At 40.2% G+C, this 18,324-nt stretch overlaps 1 protein-coding gene across 5 annotated transcripts in view; it reads left to right on the top strand.

Moving 5' to 3' along the window:
• Positions 1 to 15,086, top strand: part of LOC123880686 (JNK-interacting protein 3) — a 36,737-nt gene extending 21,651 nt beyond the window's left edge. For 2 of the 5 annotated variants that reach the window (XM_045928941.1, XM_045928943.1), the window contains 13 exons: positions 1,313 to 1,481; positions 1,969 to 2,114; positions 2,894 to 3,045; positions 3,131 to 3,285; positions 4,086 to 4,265; positions 4,461 to 4,586; positions 4,823 to 4,967; positions 5,822 to 6,005; positions 6,361 to 6,521; positions 6,780 to 6,940; positions 8,491 to 8,752; positions 9,209 to 9,466; positions 14,522 to 15,086. In XM_045928941.1, the coding sequence (XP_045784897.1) occupies positions 1,313 to 1,481; positions 1,969 to 2,114; positions 2,894 to 3,045; positions 3,131 to 3,285; positions 4,086 to 4,265; positions 4,461 to 4,586; positions 4,823 to 4,967; positions 5,822 to 6,005; positions 6,361 to 6,521; positions 6,780 to 6,940; positions 8,491 to 8,752; positions 9,209 to 9,466; positions 14,522 to 14,643 (2,221 nt within the window). In that variant the 3' untranslated portion in view covers positions 14,644 to 15,086. Of the gene's footprint in view, positions 1 to 1,312; positions 1,482 to 1,968; positions 2,115 to 2,893; positions 3,046 to 3,130; positions 3,286 to 4,085; positions 4,266 to 4,460; positions 4,587 to 4,822; positions 4,968 to 5,821; positions 6,006 to 6,360; positions 6,522 to 6,779; positions 6,941 to 8,490; positions 8,753 to 9,208; positions 9,467 to 12,895; positions 13,011 to 14,521 lie in introns of all 5 variants that reach the window. The other 3 variants (XM_045928942.1, XM_045928945.1, XM_045928944.1) reach the window with 2 other exon arrangements.
• Positions 15,087 to 18,324: the final 3,238 nt, after the last annotated feature.

Here is an 18,324-nt window from a genome sequence, read left to right on the forward strand (position 1 = left end):
ATGTTAACACGAGACATATATATGACTGCGCATAGTATGAAAACAGATCTCAGCCGGGCTTGCGTATTTAATCAATCTAGTTACGCCCTGTATACATCAAGATATATACAGGCTGTAACCAGAACGCTAGCAAAACTAAGCGTTATTATTATTCTATCTTAACACAATCCAATGCCAATAACCATTTGCCTTGTAGTTTTAGTGATTTAGTATTTTTTAAACCCCGCATTGTATGGCGTTCAAAACTCGGGTCAATGCCCCACCTAAGACGCGGCATTGACTTTGAGTGAACTACTACTACGGAACTATTTACGGAACATTCGTTGATCTCTAGCGTCAGTCAGATGTTTTATTTGCAATATAAAACATGTGACTGACGTATATCTTATCAGTAATCGCAGTATTATATCGCCCGTCTTTGTTTTTGCTAGTGTTCTGGTTGCACCCTGTATTACGCGACGCGAGTATTCGTAGTCTGTAAGGCTGAGCGTGTGCGCTTTTTTTTTTTTTGGATTTTGACGTTTTACAATTTTTTATTTAATATATAATCGTAATAAATATATTATATAAAATATAATAAAAATATGTAATTATTTATTATATTTATTTTCAATATTAATTTATCGTTTACTGGTATTTTTCTGTTGGTCAAACTTTTATTCTGGGTAAAAATATACATATTCGCGAAAAATTTTACACCACTTGACATTCTAAATTTAAAAAACAACAAATATCTTTTACCTTTTACCTGCAATTCATCAAGACAAGCTTACGACAAAATATTTTACGAAAATTTTATGGTTTGGATTTTAAAAAGTGAGTTTAGATAGTGTATGAATCTACATATAATTTAATATCATTGCTATTGTATTTCATTATCCAACAGTCTTATAAACTACTATTTATCACTCATACGCTGCATACTGAAGTTGCATGCGAAATCGGAGCGAAATGTCACTTTTACAATGGTCTTAACAGTTGAAACAGATAATTTAAAATAGGCCAAAACAATCAACAAAGACGATCGCAGTCGCTGAGTAGCTAAGATAAAGTGCTAGTCAGACTCGCGCACCGAGGGTTCCGTAGTCAGGTATTTTTCCGACATTTTGTACGATAAATCAAACACTATTAAGCATAAAAATCTGTTTTAGAATGTACAGGTAAAACCCTTGCATTTGGTACCCTATTTGGTATAGTTATCTTACTTTGAAAATTGAAAATACTAGACACTTTTCAAAAAAGGGGTAAAATATCCTATTATATTTCATGCCATGAGTAACATTATGTGACAAGTAGTGTACTGTTTCGACAGCTCCAGCGAGCGCCCGCAACGGCCGCTGTCGACGCCGCAGCTGCGCGCGGTGACGGCGCCGCAGCCGTCGATGCGGCACTCGCGCACGCAGGCCGACTTCATCGAGACGCAGCTGTCCGACCACCATCACAGGAGACACGACCACACGCGCTCCGAGCAGTTCCGACAGGTAACCAATTAGCTATTATCAAGATCATTATCAACAACCGATAGACGTCCACAACTAGACATAAGTCTCTTGTAGAGACTTCCACATGCCACGGTCTTGCGCCGCCGCATCAATCCAGCGCCTCCTTGCGACTCGCCTGGTGTAGTCTGTCCACCTAATGGGGTTTCTTCCAATGCTGCGCGTTCCGGTGCGAGGTCACCATTCTAGGACATAGTGATTTTTTAGGGGAATTTTGAGAATCCCACATCCCGAAGAAAATTCTATCAATTCTAAAGAGATTGGATATATTGTATGGATTTTAGGTCATTCAGATATTGCTGCCTCCCTTCGATGAACAATGGCGCTCCTCTCACTCGCGTGATTTCAATTTTGCTATTTCGCTTTGATTTTGATTGACTCTACTACGAAAAGGACCATGTTTTAACTGTGGCAAGTTTTGCCTTATGTTAGTGCCGCCTATCTATAGTTCTGTCTCGTTTGATCACAGGTGCGTGCCCACGTGCGTAAAGAGGATGGGCGAACCCAAGCGTATGGTTGGAGTTTGCCATGCAAGAGCGGTCAAGGACCCAAAGGCAATGCCTGCCTTTCGTTATCATCTGGTGGCGTACCGGTACCCGTACCAGTTTTCTGCAGGTAATATAAATTACTGCCTTTTTAACCCCCGACCCAAAAAGAGGGGTGTTATAAGTTTGAAGTGTGTATCTGTGTATCTGTCTGTGGCATCGTAGCTCCTAAACTAATGAACCGATTTTAATTTAGTTTTTTTTGTTTGAAAGGTGGCTTGATCGAGAGTGTTCTTAGCTATAATCCAAGAAAATTGGTTCAGCCGTTTGAAAGTTATCAGCTCTTTTCTAGTTCTTACTGTAACCTTTACTTGTCGGGGGTGTTATAAATTTTTAATTTACACTTGTTTAAATAATAGCAATCAAGCGAGCAGGCAGAAATTGAGCTAGATTTTAATATATTAAATTTTTGGGGCCACAAAATTGATCGATCGTCAGTCGCAGGTAAAAGGACAGGAGTCAAGACAGAACAAAGTGTACTTTAAAAAAACTATCATAGACTACATAAAGCCACAGAAAAACGACTGCTGTTACTGTGTACACAACAATGGTTCGTTTACACTACATTGCCACTTTAATTATTTAATTCCTACATTTATATCGCAAGGCATCGTCAAGATTTGCACCCGTACTAGTCAAAATTCCACGGACACGTCCGAAGCGATCTGCCTCCTTTTTATTCGCGCCGCTTGAGTATGGAACGCCCTTCTGGCATCTGTTTTACCCTCCACTTTGAGTGAATAGGCATCTTTTAAGCAACGCACTACATCTTAGGCTGCATCATCTCTTACCAGCAGGTCTGATTGCAGCCAAGGACTAGTCTATAAATAAAATAAAATAAACTTACAGGCCAATAGCGGAGTCGGAGCCTCAGATGACGCTGCTGTGCGCGGCGGGTGTGGACCGCGGCGGCGGTCGCACGCCTGATGGCGGCTGCATGGTGGGCGAGAGCGTATTCTACGACGACCGCCGCGGCAGGCCCGAGGACGCCGTGTGCCTAGGTACACTTGTTGTTGTTACCTAACATTCATACAAACCTACGTATTTTTACTGTACTGTACTATAAATCAGTATCTTCTCTTACAGCGCACGAGATTAGTGCAGTGACACAAGCAGCACACTCGCCCGAGGTGGAGCAGATCGACGAGCAACTGAGCTCGACGCGAGCTGAGGGCGAGCAACAGAACTTGTCCTCACTGGTGTGGATCTGTGCTAGCACGCAGTCCAAGGGCGTTGTGATGGTGAGTACACTGCCTCGAAAACCAGGGAGAATACTTAGGTGACACAAGCAGTACACCCGCCTGTGGTGAAACAGATCAACGAGCAACTGAGCTGACGCGAGCTGACAGCGAGCAACAGAACCTGCCCTCACTGGTGTGCGCTTTTCGTTGCGAGCTTGTCATTCCAGCACCTTGGGACCCCAATGTCTATTGAAAAGATTATTCAAAAGAACTTGTAAAAGTCTAATTGAATAAAAATATTTTGAATTTTGAAAATTGGTTTTCGAACTGTGATCCCGGCACATAAACACAGGTTGAAATTTATACATTAACATTCTTTGACTTTGCTTAGACTTAAATTACAGTTCTTCTTCTTTTTCTTCTTTCTCTCTGGGCTGGTTTCCGCACTTAAACGTTTCCATCTGTTGTGTGTGCGTTGCGAAGTCTTCACTCCAGCCATCCAAGCTCGCTCCAGAAGCCGAGTAGACCGCCCAGGTTGCCGAGGGCTTCATAAAGTGAGATCGGGGATCCCAAATGGCGTTCTCGTCGTTCTGCCACGCCCGTGCACTCAAGTTACAGTTAAAACGAGACAGATTTATGCCAGCGGTATAACACTGTCTCTTTTTAACCCCTGACCCAAAAAGAGGAGTGTTATAAGTTTGATGATAATGAACCGAATTTTAATTTAGTTTTTTTTTGTTTGAAAGGTGGCTTGGTTACTGTAACCTTCATTTGTCTGGGGTGTTATAAATTTTTAATTTACACTTGTTAACTGTCTTAAGTCTGAGCAAAGTCAAAGTGCAAAAATTATGAATTTTCAGATAATCGACGCGAACAACCCAGCGGACGTGATCGAATCGTTTCCAGTGAGCGACAAGCATATCCTGTGTGTCGCGTCAGTGCCGGGCGCTGTGGAGGAGGACTACAGAGACCATCGTGACCGGGATTTGGAGCGCCTTCCCACCGTCATGCCCAGCGACAGTGAAAACAAAAGGCATTCGGTAAACAACCTCATATATAGTTTTTCATATCCGGGTATCTTTACGGGTTCATATCTTGGTAGGAGAGGCATTCTGAACCAGTGGTAAATTATTTTGAAGATTCAAAAGCACTTATAAAAGTTGACTTGAATAAAAATATATTCAATTCTATTCTATTCTATATCATCAGTAGTTCATATAGTGGTAATGTTACAGCAATCTCTGTTCTGCGTCGGCAAGAGTGACTCAACTGAGAGCCAGAGCAACGGCAGTGTGGCGTCCAGTGGGAACGGGGGCGGAGACAACGGCGAAAAGGAGCTTATAGTCGGCAGTACTAGATTGGTAAGTACATCCTACTGTAGTAACTAGATGAACTTCGTCCATGTGGATTGAGTTTTTTTTTAAATCCCGTAGGATCGCATCGGTGGTACCTCTGGTGCTGCAAATATTCATGGGCAGTCACTCTTGATATCAGGTGACCCGCCTGCTCGTTTGCTCGCTATTTTTAAATTTTAAAACATTCTTTGCTTTTCTGGGATAAAAGTTGTTCCTCTAGTGATGTTGATTGTTTTTGTTAGGTGCAAGCCACTCTCCTTACTCCGCCGAGCACGCCAGTCAAAGAGGTGCCCCCTCAGGAAAACAGTGAAAGCAAGGAACCTAGTCAGCCGGAAACGGAGGCGCAGACAACTGAAAGTCCACCTCTGTCCTCTACGCCAGTCAATTGTAAGCACTCATTTGCTAATAATATAATTTGTTGATAGTTTTTTGATCATTTGCATTCATGTACATTATAAAATAACATTAATAACGAAAACATGAAGCCCCGTCAGGGCATTGCAAAGTACCCATCATTAAGTCTTACGCTCGGCTACACTCACCGTCTTGTCTGCGCAGTTAAAACTGCAAAGACAAGAGCGAGAACAGCGCAGTCCAATCTTTAGCAGCTTTATGAACTGCGCGGGATACCGTCTTGCCTTCCACACACACGCACTTAACTGCGCAAACTGACTTGTACAGGTAAGCTCTCGGGTAAGGCGGAGCGTGTAGCCGGAGCCTTATATGCTAAGTTTAAATTTATATTTACATTATTTTTATATTCAGCTGTAAGCTAATAAAGCGATTTTAAAGTTATTTGTTAGTTGCTCGGATTTGCCTTGTCCTTCCATAATTACTTGGCCGTAAATTTCTTTATTTCTGACTTGCGGGGTGATTCGCAATGACTGATAGCCACCAAGCTCAATTTTTAGTACATTAAAGGTTTTATACAAAACAGTACTTTAAAATTACCAAGTGAACAGCAATGTAGAGCTACACAACCTTGTTCGCTATCCAAGGAATCAAAAGCTTAATTTGCTACAATCCGGTAAACTAAACAAATCTGTATGGTGCAACATGCAGTATACAATTATTTGTCTGGTTGAGCGGATTTTAGCAAATTAATGTTTTGGTTCCTTGTATATCAAGGACTTCCGCAAAGTAACGCCCGCTTCTATACAACATTTTGGTGGCTATCATTGAGTGTTAGATACTTAGCTAGCGGATCACCTAGCTGGACAGTAATGTACGGTTATATTTAGCAGCCGCGGAGGGGAGGAGCTCCCCCGAACGGGGAGTAGACGCGTTCGCAGAGGAGCAAGGCGGCGAGCGAGCCGCGGAAGGACGCGCGATGTCCACTGTGATGGCGACGATGTGGCTGGGCACCAAGAGCGGCAACCTCTACGTGCACTCCGCCATACACAACTACAGCAAGTGCCTGGCGAGGTAACTATACTATATCAGGGTGAACTAGAGTAAGGGAACTCTCGGTTTAATCCTGAATCAATGAAAGGTCAAATATTAGGCTATAGTGACGTGAAATCAAAGAAGAATAGGGCTGTGTCAAATGTACTAAAATTTGACGCGAACTGTGTGTACTCTTTCCGCGGATAGAGGTTTTATAGCGCTCTCTCTGTTGCGCAATCCCATACAATGATGAGACACAATAATTTCAGTGAGTTTTGAAACACCAACCTTCCTCATCCACCCATTGTCTGGGAAAATACACTCGCAATATAAAATGTCGTTAAACCACGAAATAAGCTTAAAACCATTATTCAATCATAATTTTGTATCGCAGGGTGAAACTAAACGACGCCATCTTGTCGATCGTTTGGTGCGCGTCCCGCTGCGTGGTCGCCTTAGCGGACGGTACCATCGCCATATTCGCGCGCCTCGCCGACGGTCAGTGGGACTTCACTCAGTACTGGCTCATGACGCTGGGCGACCCCAAGTGCTCAGGTAATATCATCATCAGCTAGTGTCATTTTTTTTTTTATTTGGAGGAAAAATCCTCATGGATACCGTCTGGCATGCCCGACTTCATTGCATATGTTGCGCAGTGACCTACACACTAAATACCTCCACTCTTCGATATCTCCTCACACGGTTTCCTGGTATTGCAAGAAGCATTGCAGCCAGTATCATTAAATCAAAGATAATGTAAAACTCTAGATAAGATTGACTAGACTGATTGATGAAAAAAATTAAACCTTACAGTGCGTTGCTTGAGTGCGGTCGGGAACACCGTTTGGTGCGGTTACCGCAACCGCGTGCTGGTGGTGGAGCCCCGCGGCCGGCGCCTGCTGCACTCGCTTGAGGCGCATCCGCGACACGAGAGCCAAGTGCGGCAGATGGCGGCACATCGGGACGGCGTGTGGGTAAGTTCCTTTGTTTATCCGTACCAAAAGGGTATCAAAGTCCGTCCGTCTGTCTAGCAGCGGGCTGTGTCTTGTGAACCGTCATAGATGATAGATAGATAGATATTAGATAGATAGATATTAGATAGATAGATATATATTAGATAGATAGATATATATTAGATAGATAGATAGATATTAGATAGAAAGATAGATCTTTATTTGCACACATACACATGAAAGGGAACAACAAAAAGGATGAAACAGAAAAAAAAATGTGTGCAAAGGCGGCCTTATTAAAGACGGGATTAGAGAGATCACCAGGTAACCTTTGCTGAAAGAAAAAGATAGTCATACTTTTTTTTAACCCCCGACCCAAAAAGAGGGGTGTTATAAGTTTGACGTGTGTATCTGTGTATCTGTGTGTCTGTGTATCTGTGTATCTGTCTGTGGCATCGTAGCGCCTAAACGAATTAACCGATTTTAATTTACTTTTTTTTGTTTGAAAGGTGGCTTGATCGAGAGTGTTCTTAGCTATAATCCAAGAAAATTGGTTCAGCCGTTTAAAAGTTATCAGCTCTTTTCTAGTTTTCTTGTAGAAAAGAAGGTTAGATAACCCTTAGGTTCATAATATTATGTCAATTGACAAATCTCAAGCTGTCAAGATCGACGTTGCCTCGATACATGATTATTTATTTAAAAATGATGTTTTGGAAAACTCTGATACTTTGGACTAGTTACTGTAACCTTCACTTGTCGGGGGTGTTATAAATTTTTAATTTACACTTGTTATAATAAAATAACGAGCAGGCGCGTCAGCTGATGTTAAGTGATTACCGCCGCCCATGAACATTTGCAGCGCCAAAGGTACCGTCGATGCGTTGCCGGCCTTTCAATAATTTGTTGGGCTGCCCCTTGAATAACCCCATCTTTCAATCTACTTTGAATACCGCTGATGGGAGTTGATTCCACAGTTTGCATGTGCGTGGAAAAAAGGATCTGGCAAAAGGAATAAATTCTTTATGGTGAAAAGGTCGTCCACACAAAATTGTATTGAATGTGGAAACACACAAGTGGATGACGTTTTTCACCTTTTGATGGAGTGTGCACGGAACGAGTCGGAGCGGCCGCGTGTTCTTAAAAACAACTACAGCGTATGTGCAATTGCATATTAGGTGCCCCGCTGGCAAGGGACGTGCGGTCGCTTCTTAAAATGTGTTAATATTGTTATAATATATATATGATTTGTGTTTTTTTGATTTTTATGTTTCATGTATGCATTGTAATCGTAGAACCTACGGGGGTGACGTAGTTTTCTTAGACTAAACCCCCACCAAAAAAAAAGAGAAAAAAAAAATCTGGCATAATGGGCGGTCGAAGTGCACTAGGCACCCAGGTGGTGAGGGTGAAGTTGCTTGCGGTGGCGTGCGGTGCGGTTGTAGAAAAAGGAGGGTGGAATGAGGTCAAACAGCTCTTCATAGCACTCTCCTTTATAAAGGCGATTCAAAAGTACTTGTAAATTGAATAAAAAATATTTTTATTGGTTTAACTTGCAATATTGCATTTTGCAGGTGTCTATAAAAATGGACTCGGCGTTGCGGTTATACCACGCGCACACGTACAAGCATTTGAGAGACGTTGACATTGAGCCGTACGTGAGCAAGATGCTGGGTACGGGCAAGCTGGGCTTCTCTCTGGTGCGCATCACGGCGCTGCTGATCAGCTCCGGCCGGCTGTGGATAGGCACCAGCAACGGCGTGGTGATCTCCGTGCCGCTGTCCGAGGCCTCGTCCGCCTCCCACTCCAACTCCGCCTCGAGGCTGCCTCTACCCGGTGAGTCTCCAACCAAACCACCCAACACCAGAGGAACCTCTAAAACACCACCTATCTTTTTTACGATTCCGTACCTCAAAAGGAAAAAAAGAACCCTTATCACTTTGCTTCTGTCTGTCTGTCCGTCTGTCTGTCGTGTCTATTAAAAAAACTTATAGGGTACTTCCCGTTGACTAAGAATCATGAAAGGCAGGTAGGCAGATCTTATAGCAAAAGTAAAGAAAAAATCCGAAGAGTGTGAATTCGTGGTACATCACAAAAGACAATTAAAATGTGTTCATAAACAAATAATTAGTATTTTCAATTTTCAAAGTAAGATAACTAGACCATGAGAGGTATCATATGAAAGAGATAAAAATCATATTTCAGATGTTTGGCAAATGAGTATTGGTTGGGGTGTTTGGGACCTTGTACTTCCCATAGCTGGGTAGTGAGATCCATCTCTAATGTTCCCAGGTCACGCATCAGTGGTACGCGCGGGCGCCATTCCGGGTGCCACGAGTAGTCCAGGAGACTGTATCCCATGGTGTTCTATGGCGCACGCTCAACTCAGCTTCCACGGACACCGGGACGCAGTGACCTTCTTCGTGGCCGTTCCAGGAGCCACTGCGCAAACGTCGCCGGACTCTCCTCCTGCACCCCCTGCGACTATTCCCCCTCCCACGCCCATGCTCGTCATATCCGGGGGGGAGGGGTACATCGACTTCAGAATAGGTATGTATCTTACTGACCTAACGTAACTAAACAGGATTAAATATGGGTTAAAACTTATAACTCGGTAAAAGATGTACTCGGTCTGTTCTGTTTGGCGGTCATTTTCTGCGGAAGGAATGTTCGAACGTTACTTCTGTCAGAAAGTATCTGAGTCACTCAAATCGCGCCTAAAGGAGTTTTACTTCAATAATATAATTTTGCTAGTGAGTGTTGAGGTCAAGCTGTGTCAACAAAAGCTGGTACTTACAACAAATTCACACAGTGCTCTTGTGTATTGGTAGTGTCTATGAATAAGCACGTGTCATGAAAAGTCTCTTCTCTTTGGCACGCGGTTAAGCTTGTGAGCGTGACAGAGAAAGTTATTCTCTTGTTTTTACTACTGTTATGAAACAGTGGTTTTAAGAAGAGAAAATTAGGAGAAAATCTCGTGAAACAGTGTGTTATATATTTTTTGAATAAAAACAGTGATAGAAGTAATCTTTTTGAAGGATTTATAATTTAGTGTATCTCAAAAGTCACTGCACGTAGTGCGCCGAAAATTGCTTGGGCGCATCCTCTTTAAAATAATACAGGGTGTAATAAAACATCTGACTGACGCTAGAGGTTAACGAACGTTGCGTAAATAGTCCATTCGGAGTCAATGCCACGTCGTAGGTGCGGCAGTGACCCGAGTTTTGCACGCTATACATTGCGGGTTTGAAAAATACTAAATCACTAAAACTACAAGATAATGCAAATAGTTATTGGCATTTTGGCTAAATTTTTGCTAGCGTTCTGACATCCTGTATAAATAATTTTTTAAGCATGCTGTATAGTAAAATTATGTTAGTGTGAGTACTGTGAACGTGCCAGCTTTTGTTGACCGACCTGAACAACGGCTGTCAGTACATTGTTATTTAGTCAGGAAGTTGTTTTATTAACCCCCGATCCAAAAAGAGGGGTGTTATAAGTTTGACGTGTGTATCTATGTATCTGTGTGTCTGTGTATCTGTCTGTGGCATCGTAGCGCCTAAACGAATGAACCGATTTTAATTTACTTTTTTTTGTTTGTAAGGTGGCTTCATCGAGAGTGTTCTTAGCTATAATCCAAAAAAATTGGTTCAGTCGTTTAAAAGTTATCAGCTCCTTTCTAGTTTTCTTGTAGAAAAGAAGGTTAGATAACCCTTGGGTTCATAATATTCAAGTGTCAATCGACAAATGTCAAGCTGTCAAGATGGACGTTGCCTAGATATACATAATTATTTATTTGAAAATGATGTTTTGGAAAACTCAGATACTTTGCATCGTAGGCGCGGAATAGTCCAAGAAAATCGGTTCGCCGTTTGAAAGTTATCAGCTCTTTTCTAGATACTGTAACCTTCACTGGTCGGGGGTGTTGAAAATTTTTAATTTACACTTGTTTAATTTGATATAATTTATTGGCTAGCACTTGCTTGTAACTAGAATCATTTGCTTGATTTGAAACTGAGAAGAGCGTCTTAACGGCAATTAAATGGCTATTCATTTGATAATTAACACTGGTTGAAATCGCCTAGTTATGAGAAACATTAAATTTATAATATCATATCCAAACATTGCTCTAAAACCATACCAACCAAACCATACTAAAACGCCATGGATGGTCTATAAACGGTCTCAGGCTGATATCTATAGAGTGCACTTTGACTTTGCTCAGACTTAAGACGCTGTTAAAACGGGCGGTCTATAGATTTCAACCTAAGAATACAGTATCTAAGTAACCTGCGCATAGATGAACATACTGGGCAAAATATATAAAACGTAAATATTATAAGAAACTAAAGTCAGTATAAAAAAAGGATTAATTGTAGAAAGAGATGAATAAATAATGATGTGAGAATTGCCGTTTTTACTACATTCATTTTATAAAAGAATACAGCTGTTTAGTACTTTTAGTAGTGCTTATTATGCTTTTAGACGATATTAGAGTTGCATTATTTTGCTATTTATTTTGCCTAGATATTTAAACGTTCTAGTACAAAAAAAAACTTATAGATATAGTTAATTGGAACTTTTATTATAGGTGTACCGCTTGACTGAAGCTGAAATCTATGGAGCGCAATTTGAATTTGCTCAGACTTAAGACACTGTTAAAATGAGACAGCGTTATACCGCTGGCATAAATCTGTCTCGTTTTAACTGAAACTGAAGTCTAAGCAAAGTCAAAGTGCGTTCTATAGATTTCAACCTGAGACGGCTCGTGGGAGCGTGAGTTGCGGGAGGGTGACAGCAACATTGAATTCCTTGACTTTTACGTCAACTGTTCCTCTCCCGCAACCTGCGCCCTACCTAGCCATCTCAGTGAAACGGTATACATACAGTATTTTTTATTTTCGTTTTTAGACACTAAAGATCTACATATCCTGCAATAATAAGCTTTATAACTGACATACTTTAGCTTCAATAAAACCCCATATTAAAAAAGTTCTACTATAGTCTGATTAAATTGGTGGATCCAGATGTCAAACATAAGAATAATGATACCCAACCTTTAGAGTATGTGCATCATTTTCGTTTTGATATTGCTAAAACGGGATGGAACATGAATTTTACATTTTAAAGACTTCTAAACTTTAGTGCACGCTACAAATTTAAACAATAAGACTGGCAGTTAATGTCACGAGGATTGACAGCTCTAAATTAAATTTAAAACTATCAAACTGTGTCTATCTTTTTCATAATACCATCGTAAGAAGAGGATGCCAACACTCTAAAATTTAGTTGTGCTCAGAATCAGTACGAATGTTAGTTATGTGAGAGTGGTATCTTTTTTATTTTTTGACATCTTGACCTACCAGTAATTATCTCCTTTCACAATAATAAGTCAGACTATAGTCAAAATACAAAAATAACAAACTAAAATCTATTTTTCCTTAGCTGACTTATTTGGTAAACAAGTCCGAAGACTCGCATCGACTAAAAAACTGAAAAAGAAAATAACTATAATTCATAATTCATAGTTTAATGCTAGGGAGTAAAATGGGAATAATCGTCACCATCACCGTCATCATCTAACATGATTCTGTGTGATTTTTAAGAAAGCTAAGAAAAAATAGATTATAAGATGTGTCTAATTCTATGGTACACTACCTCTAAACTTTACTTAATTGGCAGGCCTAAGGTTTAAATCTATAGGGCGCGCTTTGACTTTGCTTACACATAAGTTTCAGTTGAAACGAGACAGATTTATACCAGAGGTATAACGCTGTCTCGTTTTAACAGTGTCTTAAGTCTGAGCAAAGTCGAAGTGCGCTCTATAGATCTCAGCCTAAATCTAGTGTTATTGTTTTCTGCATGGAGCATTGTCAAAGGGACAGCATAGCACGTGTCTTTTTAGTTTAGTTTAGAGACTGTGTACAGCGGAATTAGCCACAACATCACCGGTAGCATTTATATTGTTTTTGCCACTAGAAGAGCATGCCGATGACGTTCGAGATACCGCCTCCCACCTCATAGTTTGGCAGATTGTTGAGTCCTGTACCTGAATAGCATATAAGGCAATAGAACTTGTTAAGGTTTATTTACGGTATGTCCTTTCAATTTAAGGCACGACGCTTGGGGACTCTTGTACTATCTTACGCACCCTGCTGTATCTATATGCTAATTCTGTATAATTTTCATCAAAGAGCTCGTAATGCGGTGTTCAGAGACTTTGTTTTAAATCAGTTTGATTTTTTTAAGGCTCGTTTCTGTTGGTTTGCCAGTTATTTCTTTAAGCATAAATTTTTTTGACAGTACAAAAAATAAAATAAAATAGTAAAATTGTTTCGGTATTCTAAAAAGTAACACATTTTTTTTAAATTTAGGCCACAAAACTAACTGCAATTCTATAAATATGCAAAGAACTGGTTGTCAGTTGAGTCACTGGATGTGGACGTGGCATTCGCGATTAAGTGCCACTATCTTTAGCATTTATGTACTGATTTCGCCTCAAATCCTTATGAATCCCTCTTGCTAAGATACTTACCTCCTTTAAACTCTATATTCTATGATTATGGTTCTCTGAACATGACTACCCTTCGAGCTCTTGTTTCTTTGCACTCAAAGCCTCTCGAACAAATCACAGATCTGTCCTCTTCTTACTAACTTGCTATAACAAAGTGTCAAACGTCATCGGTACACTATTAGCACGTTATTCTATTGCTGAGATTTATAGACCGAGATCTATAAAGCGCAGTTTGACTTTGCTCAGACTTAAGACTGTTAAAACGAGACAGCGTTATATCGCCGACATAAATCTATCCCATTTTAACCTAAACTTAAGTCTAATTAAAGCCAAAGTACGCTCTATAGATCTCATCCTTAATCTGTAGAGCGTTATTTGACTTTGCTCATACTTTATGAATTAAAACAAGACAAACTAATGTCTGACAAAATTTTTAACTAGTTCAACTGACTAACACGGTATGTTTTGATTGGATTGGTGCTATCTCTGAAACGGAAATTTAGGGATAACACCTATCTATATAAACTTGACAAAAATACAATCTCAGCCTAAGTATAGTCTGAGCAAAGTCAAAGTACACTCCATAAAACTCAGCCTAAGCTCATTCTCTTGTAAACTAATGTATTAACTTTGCACAATCTATTAAAATACGTAGCTTTATAAGCGTGTGATATCTACTTGTATTTGTAATTCTTGATCATTGAGTTATTCGTTACTATACCCCTCGAAAAAGAAATCCATTTTCAGTCGATGGAGCAAAAGATTTTTTCACGACAATCTGACGTCATGTGAAAAGGATCCAACCTACATAGAGTTAGTTTTTGTCTAGCGACCCGCCCCGGCTTTAAAGTTTAGTTTTCTAAAGGTTCACTTCTACCGCGTGTGAAGTTCACTCATTTTTTAATCACCATAATGGATACATTAATTGTTTCTCTCATGTGAGACGACGAAAAAGTCATAAAGTAACGTGATACGGTTATACCACAGCTGATTCCGTGAATTCACATTTTTTAATTTAATAATATACATTATTTCTCTGATGGAAGACGAAGAAAAAGTCATAAAATAACGCGATATGGTTGTCCCAACAGCTGATTCCGAAATGGAGGAGAGCGTGGTGGCGGCCGAGGACGGCTCGTCCAGCGGCCACAGCTCGCTGGCCGAGCGCGCGGCGCGCAGCCACCTCATCGTGTGGCAGGTCGCCTCGCCGTAGCACGCGCCGCGCCTGCGCCGCCCGCGCCCGCCGTCCGACTGCGACTACGTCTACGTCTGCATGTCCGACAAGCCGGCGGACATCCACTAGAGACCTACGAATAACTGTATCTACAGAAATGTAACTCGTACAATGACGGTTTGTAATGATGGCTTTAAATTTGGAACCATACCATACCGACAATACGATACAGCAACATAAATAAACACACATTTTTTCAACGTCAATTACATTGAGAATTTTCGTCGCTGCATGGTCATATTGGCATCGCTCAAGGTGACCGCCGTGGTGAAGCGACGAAAATTCTCAATATAATTAACGTTGAAAGAGTGTGTTTATTTATGTCGCTGTATTGTTGGTATGGTATGGCTGTGTGGTATGTTTTTAGCCGTAGGTACACGTGTACGTTTCACCCACCTATGTAGCTTACATGATTAACTTACGATAAAGGAGATCATTCTAGCTCCATACATTTTTGGGCCTTTTCTGAAAGTGCCGGCCAACGAAAAAAAATGGTACGGATCGTTAGAACTAGCCATTTGGAGTAATAGTTAATATGGCAGAAAAGTTGTAAGATTGTTCTGAACCAAGTTATACAAGGTCGAAGATTCGTCATTTTCATACATTTTTTTGATTTCTAAAAGTGCTGGGAAACATAAAATAATGTTAGATATTGCTAGAACTAATGATTTGAAGCAATTGTCATTATGGCACGAAGGCTGTGGGGCCATTATATGTCGTGTTATACAAGTCATACAAAAAATGAATATACTTTGTATAATTAATTGTAACCGATTTTATGATTTTGTACCTGTTCTGATTGTTTTATACGAATTTGAATACACATACAATTATTTTGACTCCCACGAAGTGCTGGATCAGCTGCAATGTGGACAAAATTCGTTTATACATACCTGGATTGTACGCGGCCTTGTAATACTAGGTGATCTCATCCAGCCATCTCCCAAACTTCTGCCACTGGGAATTGGGATATCGCCGGCGAGCTCTGTGATGAATGCACCATTTGGTTATACGTACTGTTCACCATAGTAACTACGGGCTTGCTTCAGTCGATAGCTGCCCAAAGCAACCTGCGTCAATTCTTCTGGAACGTGAATCTAGGAAAGTCATTGAACGGAGGATGTCGGCTTCCATGGCCTGGAAATGAGCTCTTCTTCTATTATAATTACATATTGTTTGTGATAACAAGTTCTGCTGAACTGTTTTGCTCATTGATCAGTTCATGGATTTTGTCAAGGAAATCACGTCTGTAGTACACGTTATTGTCTATCAGAACATGGCAGCTGTTTAGCGACGTTACCGCGATCCTGAAATAATCGATCACGTTACTTAATGCCCGGTCACTCTGATCAATCCTGAGCAAACGAAAATCTCTTTTAAAGCAATTGTTCATTACTTCCACCATCCAGCGGCAAATGGTAAAAAGCTTAGATTTATTGATTTGGTCAGTAATTAGCTGGGTTTCATTTAAATGTTTTGTTTCTAGCATTTGTGTCACATAACCACATGCCTCAAGAAAGAAAGGCTATCTATAAAGAGCATGTACAGACAGATACAGGCATGTACACATATCTTCAGAAAAGCACTATTTTCTTTTTTCAGTGAAAATCATACCCTAACCACAAGTTCCGAAACCTCTAAAAGCCTTTATATTTGTTGCGATGGAACAATAATCTACACGCTGCAGCAACTTCTAATGCCCAGATTTAAAATGATACCTTAAATGATATAGAAGATTTTTACTGGATTTTTATCTTAGTCCATGGTTTTAGAGATACCATAAACTATCTTGAGGTAATCTTTCTTTCTTGAGGTGTGCGGTTATGTGGCACAAATGCCAGTAACAAAACCCAGCTAATACTGACCAAACCAATAAATCTAAGCTTGTTACCATTTGCTGCTGGATTGTGGAAGTAATGAACAATTGCTTTAAAAGAGATTTTCGTTTGCTCAGGATTGATCAGAGTGACCGGGCATTAGGTAACGTGATCGATTATTTCAGGATCGCGGTAACGTCGCTAAACAGCTACCATGTTCTGATAGACAATAACGTGTACTACAGACGTGATTTCCTTGACAAAATCCATGAACTGGTCAATGAGCAAAACAGTTCAGCAGAACTTGTTATCACAAACAATATGTAATTATAATAGAAGAAGAGCTCATTTCCAGGATATGGAAGCCGACATCCTCCGTTCAATGACTTTCCTAGATTCACGTTCCAGAAGAATTGACGCAGGTTGCTTTGGGCAGCTATCGACTGAAGCAAGCCCGTAGTTATTATGGTGAACAGTACGTATAACCAAATGGTGCATTCATCACAGAGCTCGCCGGAGATATCCCAATTCCCAGTGGCAGAAGTTTGGGAGATGGCTGGATGAGATCACCTAGTATTACAAGGCCGCATACAATCCAGGTATGTATAAACGAATTTTGTCCACATTGCAGCTGATCCAGCACTTCATGGGAGTCAAAATAATTGTACGTGTATTCAAATTCGTATAAAACAATCAGAACAGTAACAAAATCATAAAATCGGTTACAATTAATTATACAAAGTATATTCATTTTTTGTATAACTTGTATAACACGACATATAATGGCCCCACAGCCTTCGCGTCATAATGACAATTGCTTCAAATCATTAGTTCTAGCAATATCTAACATTATTTTATGTTTCCCAACACTTTTAGAAATCAAAAAAATGTATGAAAATGACGAATCTTCGACCTTGTATAACTTGGTTCAGAACAATCCTACAACTTTTCTGCCATATTAACTATTACTCCAAATGGCTAGTTCTAACGATCCGTACCATTTTTTTTCGTTGGCCGGCACTTTCAGAAAAGGCCCAAAAATAATGATCTCCTTTACTAGTTTAAACACTCAATACATTTACCTTTGTAAATTTGCTGTCAACCGTTATCAATTAATGTCGTAAGCTATTTACGTAAGTAAAACTTACAGGTGTAATTTCGGCTTTTAATAAGCTCCGCCTAACGCGGTAAGTTGTGCATGGTGCCATATTTGGGCTCGATTTACATTTCCTTCGATATTGTTACTCGTCGTTAGTGTCGTACACTTACACCGCACCACTACACACGATTGATCCCCGCACATCACTAGGGTAGGTTAGGCACCTTTTCCAGCGTACTTGTATATGTCCATTTCAGTGATGTTTCGTGAAAACCATAGTATTTGTCTTAGACCTGTCAATTTTTTGGAGATTGCGTACAACCGAAACATCACTAGTGGTACTTTTTTAAAGTGCGGCCCTACATAACCCTATCCCTGCAAGGTCTGGCATCTTCGAATGTATTGATTTTTCGATTCGTTATGTGTGATAACATGCTGGGTTCATATAGTTTTGTTTTATCATATTCATATAGGTTTGTTTAATGTGTATGTCATATTTTAATCAATAATTAACTTTAATTAATTTGTGTTCTTAATATTTGCACGCAAAAATGGCAGAAAGTTTTAGAACGAATCTTTAAGTAATTTTATCTTTTTTGTACCCTTATTCGGGGGAAAAAACTGACTTTTTCTTTTACTCAGTTTGATTTAGTTCATAGATTGGGCACACTCAAACTAGCACCAATATGACCCATATGTACGGAGTACATTAAGACAAGTTATGAACAAGCTTGCCCCCTGAAG

This window comes from Maniola jurtina, chromosome Z (assembly GCF_905333055.1).
Source record: "Maniola jurtina chromosome Z, ilManJurt1.1, whole genome shotgun sequence".
Taxonomy (NCBI): Eukaryota; Metazoa; Arthropoda; class Insecta; order Lepidoptera; family Nymphalidae; genus Maniola; species Maniola jurtina.